At 32.2% G+C, this 9091-nt stretch overlaps 1 protein-coding gene across 1 annotated transcript in view; it reads left to right on the top strand.

Moving 5' to 3' along the window:
• LOC138315207 (uncharacterized) overlaps positions 1-2156 on the top strand; it is a 40240-nt gene extending 38084 nt beyond the window's left edge. The window contains 2 exon segments of the mRNA XM_069256056.1: positions 203-345; positions 1395-2156. Coding sequence (XP_069112157.1) covers positions 203-345; positions 1395-1520 — 269 coding nt within the window. The 3' untranslated portion in view covers positions 1521-2156.
• The last annotated feature ends 6935 nt before the right edge of the window (positions 2157-9091 follow it).

Genomic DNA, 9091 nt, shown 5'->3' on the forward strand with positions numbered 1-9091 from the left:
ACGACGACGTCTCTATTGTGACGTCATGGTAACGTGGGGTTTTTGCGCCATTCTCTGAATTTTTCTTCATAGTATATGAAGGAGAAATCTGCCAATGAGAGAGTCGGATTTAGTATGAAAACAAATAAAAAATTAATTGTATTGCTTTTTGTAGAAATTGTCCTGTAAGTTGTGTAAAATCTTGCTTTATTTATTTCTTCAGGGTTTATAAACACGTTGTTATCGTGGAGTCCGTTTGTTCCCCTCAGTCGACTGGTTTTGTGTGCCTATCTCATCCATCCGCTAGTCATGATGGCATATGCAGCACAGTTAAGACAAGGAGTATATGCCAATTTCTATAGTTCGGTAGGTAACCAGATCAAGGAATTATCCGAACGTACTCACGGAAATATCCGAGCGTATTCACGGAATTATCCGAGCGTATTCACGGAATTATCCGAACGTACTCATGGATACGGATATCAAAATGTATACATCTAAACTTAATACAATAAGAGTGAATATATATATTTATCATATTTCTCATATCTATATGGTTGTTTGAATGCTAATTTTAAGATCGAATTTTAATAACATTTCTAAACATTGAGTAACATACTAAGTAATAGTATTCAAAATATTTAAGGATAACAAATTACAATGTATTTTCTCATGGGTATTTCCAAAACATATTAACGATAATGTAGTAGTAAATATTTGATACGCCGATTCCGGGATACAAGGAACTCTTCTGGGTGGGAGGTAGAAAACGTTGATTTGGTCATGTGACCGCGAAAAATTTAGGGCACATTTTTCCGTCATGGCGGTGACACTTAAGGCAGAGAATACCAATGTCCGGGTAAAGGTCATAGTCGGTAATACTTGCTCGATAACGGAACTAAGATAAACTGTTATGTTTTGTGTTTCTTATTTGTTATTGATTTTTGGGAAAATGCACCAAGGTAAGTTATGAAATATTTGTGAGTTAGACGTCAGATACCGCTGATTTCCAACTGCTAGGCGACAGCTCCATTTGATGCCGTAATTTACATGTCATTTCCTTATGAAGTGTCTAAATTCAATTTTCGTGCATATTTAGATTAAATTTAATACAATATGTTGCGATAATTAATGTTAATTGTTCTATAATGATATGTAATTTTCCACCCGTGTTCAATCATTACATATGCCGCCATTTTGTTTCAAATGTGCCCTAAATTAAGTCACGTGGTGATGAAAGTCACATGACTAAACTGACTGAATGTTGTATCCTGGAATCGGCGTATTCCTATAGGAGCTTAGTAAACATAATTGTTTAGTTAATATATCAAATCCCTGTAGCAACTCTATTGTCACTTCCCCCCTGGTCTATCTATGAACTTGCTGATTTAATTCTTCGATTTCTTTTTCATCAGATATACATGTTCATCGGCCATTCAATTGTCACCTTAACAGTGTCCTTCTTCATCTCGCTTGCATTCGAGTGGCCGGCGAACGGACTGGAAAGAACAATCTTTACAAGAACAACCAAAAACAAATAGGAAGACGAAGGTTTTAGACTCTAAATATTTTGAAGATTAACGATAATGCTTTAGACACTATATATTTTGAAGATTAACGATATGAAGATTTTAAAAAACACCGGTTTCACTTCACAATGTAATAATTAACAAAAATGCTCCAGTAAACAAATATAGCAATTGCATTTCTCGAGATCAGTTAATAGAAAGGTGCTATATGGCGATATATACAGGAGTCGCTCTTGGTTAACAAAGGAAGGCACTATTCGCCTGGTTTAAGGATTTTCCGGATGACTCCGAAGTGTGCCCCACGAAATTTAAACGCTTTTAATTAGGACGAAGCTCCGGCTTTTCTTTAGGTCTCAAAAATATCCTGAAACTATTACGAATATGATTTACACATGCCATAATAATGTCTCCTTAGCATATCATTGAATTATCATGGCAATAGTTTACCCGTTATTAAATAAAGAAGTGAAAAAGGTTAGTGAACTATCATTGTATTATTTTAACCTTTAATAAATAGGTGTAAAGTTGACCTAAGCAACACGGTTATATATTAACCTTAATGAATATACTTGTGGAAAAGTTTACGGAACTGTCTTGGTGATGATGTCTTGGTGATGATAAGATATAATAAAGAGGTAGAAAAATTGACCGAACTGTCTTGGTGATGATATACTCGATGATGATAAGATATAATAAAGAGGTAGAAAAATTGACCGAACTGTCTTGGTGATGATATACTCGATAGATAGATATAATAAAGAGGTAGAAAAATTGACCGAACTGTCTTGGTGATGATATACTCGATAGATAGATATAATAAAGATGTAGAAAAATTGACCGAACTGTCTTGGTGATGATATACTCGATAGATATATAAATATGATAAAAAGGTAGAAAAAATTGACCGAACTGTCTTGGTGATGATATACTCGATATATAGATATAATAAAGAGGTAGAAAAATTGACCGAACTGTCTTGGTGATGATATACTCGATATATAGATATAATAAAGAGGTAGAAAAATTGACCGAACTGTCTTGGTGATGATATACTCGATAGATAGATATAATAAAGAGGTAGAAAAATTGACCGAACTGTCTTGGTGATGATATACTCGATATATAGATATAATAAAGATGTAGAAAAAATTGACCGAACTGTCTTGGTGATGATATACTCGATAGATAGATAGATATAATAAAGATGTAGAAAAATTGACCGAACTGTCTTGGTGATGATGTACTCGATAGATAGATATAATAAAAAGGTGGAAAAATTGACCGAACTGTCTTGGTGATGATATGTACTCGATAGATAGATATAATGAAGAGGTAGAAAAATTGACCGAACTGTCTTGGTGATGATATACTCGATAGATAGATATAATGAAGAGGTAGAAAAATTGACCGAACTGTCTTGGTGATGATGTACTCGATATATAGATATAATGAAGAGGTAGAAAAATTGACCGAACTGTCTTGGTGATGATATACTCGATAGATAGATAGATAGATATAATAAAGAGGTAGAAAAATTGACCGAACTGTCTTGGTGATGATATACTCGATAGATAGATAGATATAATAAAGTAGAAATAAATTTGACCGAACTGTCTTGGTGATGATATAGGAAGAAAAATTGACCGAACTGTCTTGGTGATGATATTCTCTCTCTCTCTCTCTCTCTTATATATATATAATAAAAGAGGTGTTAACGTTAACAAAATATCATGATAATATTTCAACGTTTAACTTTTATGTGGTGTATTTTTTCTCACCAATCAAAAAGAGCTTTTGATACGTTATTCACCACCAGAAGTTCCCAACAATTTGAGAATCACAAAGTGTGTAATGTATGAGTTTTACTTTTTAAAGCACAACTAAGAGATGAAAATGTTTATTTGACTACATCTAAAGTGCAGTAGAATGGGTACATACGGTCAAACCATGAAGTCAAGATGTAGTCTACAAATTCATTTCATTTCAGAAATATTTTATTAACAACAGAAATATGAATCAACAACAGGCGCAATGCCTATATCAGTCTTCTATTACTTCCGGTAAGGCTTGGTAGAAAGATGATATGTATCAATTTATAATTTCTAGAGAAATGATATAGCATTGCATGTATAGTATTTAATGCATTGGGGATTATGGAGTATTATATATTTATAATGAAATTAAATATATTAGGTGATATAATTATAGAGATAATTACTATTTTAATTACTTAAAGAAAATAAAAATATTATTTCATAAAGTGAAGACACAACATATTTCCATCAAGCCTAAAATGAATAGTTATATGAAATATATATATATATCTATAATAAACAACAATAACACACTCACACACATTCATTCACACTGTCATACTAGAATTTCATAAGGATTAGTACTTAACATAACAAACTTGCCTTGCTAAAATAGTTAAGTAGATTAATATAATTGTATTACTACTAAAGACAGTATTACAAACAATGTCTTATTTGTACATAGAAAAAACGTTTTGGGGATTTGATATATAAGTTTACATGCTATATAATTGAATTATAAAAATGATCAGGAGCATTAAATATCACATTTCTCCTATATTTATCTCTTCTACACTTAGTCATTTTCATGTAACTTAATTTTAATACTGAATTCTCCTATATTTACCCTTCTACACTTAGCCATTTTCATGTAACTTAATTTTAATTCTGAATTCTCCTATATTTACCTTTCTACACTTAGTCATTTTCATGTAACTTAATTTTAATCCTGAATTCTCCTATATTTACCTTTCTACACTTAGTCATTTTCATGTAACATAATTTTAAACCTGATTTTTCCTATATATTTACCCTTCTACACTTAGTCATTTTCATGTAACTTAATTTTAATCCTGAATTCTCCTATATTTACCCTTCTACACTTAGTTATAATTTTTAATCCTGAATTCTCCTATATTTAATCCCTTCTACACTTACTTCACCTTTCCTTGTATAAAGTGCGGTAACATTAGCAACTTTAAGAATATATCTGGGATTTCTCTGATAGATAATGTTTTATTTAACAATTATTCATGTGGATATACTAAAGATGGTGAGATATGTTGTATAATACAATTTCCTTTCACATTTCATGTTATTATTAGTATTTGCAGACTGATTTCTACATGTGTGGTAAAACATGACGTACACAGGAGAAAGAGGACACACGCCACAGAGGTGTCGCAAAACAAGATAGGAAATAAATAAGTGGATATAATATAGGAGAAGTCAGTATTAAAATTATGTTATATGGAGATGACTGTCTACTAGTAGGTTTTATCTATAAAAGACCCAAGAAGGAAAATATCGAAGGAAGCTTTCCAATTCCGTAACAACGGCCAACAAAAGCACACAATACTCAATAGGATGGTTGCAAGAAACAAGAAACTATCAAGAAAGTGAACATTGTATTGAATGCTTACGTAATAGTGTTTATACACAGCATACATAGAATTATACCAGAATGAGACTTTTTGTTAACAGAACATATTATACCATTTCATATCACACGGAAAATTAAAGATATAAATTATGAAAGTTTCCTTCGGTCAAAATGACAGTAGTGTACCGTTATTTTAAAATATTTTCAGCAAGAAGTATCCCGCTTGGTAATATTCTGCGGAGAAATTTCAAGAAAGGAGAATACGTGATTATGAAATAAAAAAATGGAGATTTGGACACGTTATTGTCAGGAGGTAATGATGAAATATATAAATTCGTTATATACATATGAACATGTAAGGAAGAGCGAAGGTATACTCCATGTGGGGAACGCACAAGAAGAGAGACAAAAATCATAGGGCTTGGAGCGTTACATTGAAACAAAATCGGAAGTCAAATATAAAAAAAATCTACGTTGAGGAAGATCTAGAAAGGAAAATCGCAGGAAATGTAAAGAATAAACCAACCAATTTGGGAAGTATATCAAATCAAAAATTGAAAGTTAAAACTGTATTTTCGAATTTGAAATGGATCAGCGGAAATTAACACCAAAATACAACAAATGATTAAGGCAAAGCCGATGTCTTCAGTAGTGTCTTTACGATGGAGCCAGTAACTCAGTCATTTGAAGACTATTTACGGAAGCAAACTACTTTAGAGCTGTAAAAAAATTTATTCCATTGACCAGTAAGGATGCATTCCAAGGTATTAAATGATTATATTCAACTATATAAATTCAGTGAGTGCTGTTGAAATCAATGTTTACATGACAGCAATCTGATAATAACAACGTATTGAACGTTTGAAGCAATGTGAGAGTCCATTAATACCGGAGAGATTACATGATAATCGGTTACAAAGTTATAAACAATATCATCGATATTCATTTAGGTAGCAAAAGAAAGGTGGCGTAAAAATGATAAAGACACGTACTGGAAATGTTAGATATCAAGTTTAATCGATTGTCTACCAACAAGTGTTTTATTTGAAGTGACATTTATCGTTGTTTATAATTGATAAATAGACACAACAGTTGCCTGTGTATATTACTTCTTTTTTGTGATCCCTCCGAGCAGCGCCTTCTCCAGTCCCATCATGGGGGATTCGAATGCAAGTGATGTCACAAATGCGACCATGTAGGAGATGACAAGATGACCCATGAAAAGGTATGTCTGAAAACAAAATATCCCCAATATACAACTATAACAGTAGAATAATACATAATCACAGAAAAAAAAAATCCAGTGCGTTTTTCAATAAAGATAACAAAAATTTAGAATTTCACAGTTGAAATGTAAATATATACATAACGTATACTATCTATATTCTCTCAAATAGCTTAATGTATATTCTAAAACCTACTGATGAAATGTGTTAATCACGTATTCTCTCAAATATCAATCCGGAATCTACATATATTCATAGGTATTAATACAAAAGTGCTGCGATTTACAAAATAGTAAATTTAATTACTTCTCAGGTGACTATGCAATCCACTGTGTTAATACTTACTATAAAAAATCTGTGCCATATGACTGTTGTTATGGACGTTCTGTTATACTTACTATTAAATGAAATCTGTGCCTATGACGTTCTGTTTTGGACTTTCTGTTTACTTACTATAAATGAAATATGTGCCTATGAAACGTTCTGTAATACTAACTTCTTTGACGAAATCTGTGCCTATGGACGTTCTTGTAATACTTACTATAAAATCTGTGCCTATGACGTTCTGTAATACTTACTAATAAATGAAATCTGTGCCATATATGACGTTTTTGTAATACTTATATTAAAATGAAATATTGTGTGTGCATAAATCTAAGAAGTGTAATAACTTAACCATATAACGAAATCTGTGCCTTTAATGACGTACTTGTGTATTACGTTCTATAATATTTCTTACTATAAACGAAATCTTTGTGCCATATACTGTGCTTGTTATGACGTTTCTGTTAATACTTACTATAACGAAAATGATGCTTAATGTGCCATCATACTTCTAATATTTACTGTTTATGGACGTTTACTGCTCTATTAATGGACGTATTCTAATACTTACTAAAACGAAATACTGTGCCTATGACGTTTCTGTTAATACTTACTTACTATAACGAAAATCTGTGCCTATGACGTTTCTGTAATACTTATTATAATTGAAATCTGTGCCTATGACGTTCTGTAATACTTACTAATAATGAAATCTGTGCTCTATGGGACGTTCTGTAATACTTACTATAACGAAATCTGTGCCATATGACGTTTGCCTGTTAATACTTACGCTTAAAATGTAATACTGTTGCTCTATAACGAAATCTGTGCACTTATTAAACTCGGCTTGTTATTACGTTCTCTGTAATTACTTATTAAAATGAAATATGTGCCTGTGACGTTCATACTTACTGCCTGTTATGACGTTTCTGTAATATTACTATTAAAATGAAATGCCTGTGCTTCATATTACTGCCTGTTATGACGTTCTGTAATATTTACTATAACGAAATATGTGCCATATACTGGCTTGTTATGACTGTTATTACTTACTATAACGAAATCTGTGTCTATGCTAATACTTTAACGAAATCTGTGCCTATGACGTTCTGTAATACTTACTATAACGAAATTGGTGCATCTGGACGTTCAGTATATACTGCTTGTTATAACGAAAATCTGTGCCGAATATACTGTGTTATTGACGTTCTGTAATACTTTACTTTAACGAAATGCCATGTACTGCCTATGACGTTCTGTGTAATACTTACTATAACGAAATCTGTGCCATATACTGGTCTTGTATTTACTTATATGAACGTTTCTGTAATACTTACTACTATATCGAAACCTGTGCCATCTATGCCTGTTATGGACGTTCTCTGTAAATGCTTACTATATAAAACCTGCCTGTTATGACGTTCTGTAATATTTACTTTAACGAAACTATGGGTTCCTATGACGTTCTGTATATACTTACTATAACGAAATCCTGATGGCCATATACTGCCTGTTATTATGACGTTCTGTAATACTTACTATATCGCAAATAATGTGCCTGTTATGACGTTCTGTAATATTATACTTTAACTTAATACTCTGTGCCTGTTATGACGTTACCGTGTAATATTTACTTTATAACGAAATATGTATACCTTGTTATGACGTTCTGTAAATACTTACTATATCGAAATAGGTGTGCATATTTACTGCCTGTTATGACGTTCTGTAATATTTACTTTAACGAAATCTATGTGCCATATATACTTCTTCTAATGACGTTCTGTAATACTTACTATAACGAAAATCTATGTGCCATATACTGGGCGAAATTTCTGTTATGACGTTCTGTAATACTTACTATGAACGAAAACCTGTGCCTAGAACCGAAATCAATATACTGCCTGTTATGGGACGTTCTGTAATATTTACTTTAACGATAATATTGTTCCTATGACGTTCTGTAATACTTACGTATAAACGAAATATGTGCCATATACTGCCTGTTATAAACGTTACTAATAATATTTACTATACTTACGAAATGCCATGGTGTCCTATATACTGAAACTTGTAATACCCCCCCCCCCCCCCCATTCTGTAATACTTCCTATATTAACGAAATCTGTGCCATATACTGCCTGTTATGACGTTCTGTAATACATTACTATAACGAATAAATCTGTGCCATATACTGTTCTATGACGCTCTGTAATGTTACTTTAACGAAATATGTTCCTATGACGTTCTGTAATGCTTACTATAACAAAACCTGTGCCATATGATCTGCCTAATACTAACATTAAATTATGATCCTGTTCATGACGTTCTCTATTTACATCTATCTGCTAATGCTTACTATATCAGAAATACTGGCTGCCATATTTACGTTCTGTTAAATACTTACTATAACGAAAATCTGTTGCCATATACGAGTTCTGTTTACTTATGGACGTTTTGTAATACCTAATTACTATAACGAAAATCTGTGCCATATACTGGCTTGTTATTACGGTCTCGTAATGCTTACTATGATCGAAACCTGTGCCATCTACTGTACTGTTATGACGAAATCTGTGTGTTCTCTGTAGTACTTACTATAAACGAAATCTGTGT

Source organism: Argopecten irradians, chromosome 1, assembly GCF_041381155.1.
Source record: "Argopecten irradians isolate NY chromosome 1, Ai_NY, whole genome shotgun sequence".
In the NCBI taxonomy this organism is placed as follows: domain Eukaryota; kingdom Metazoa; phylum Mollusca; class Bivalvia; order Pectinida; family Pectinidae; genus Argopecten; species Argopecten irradians.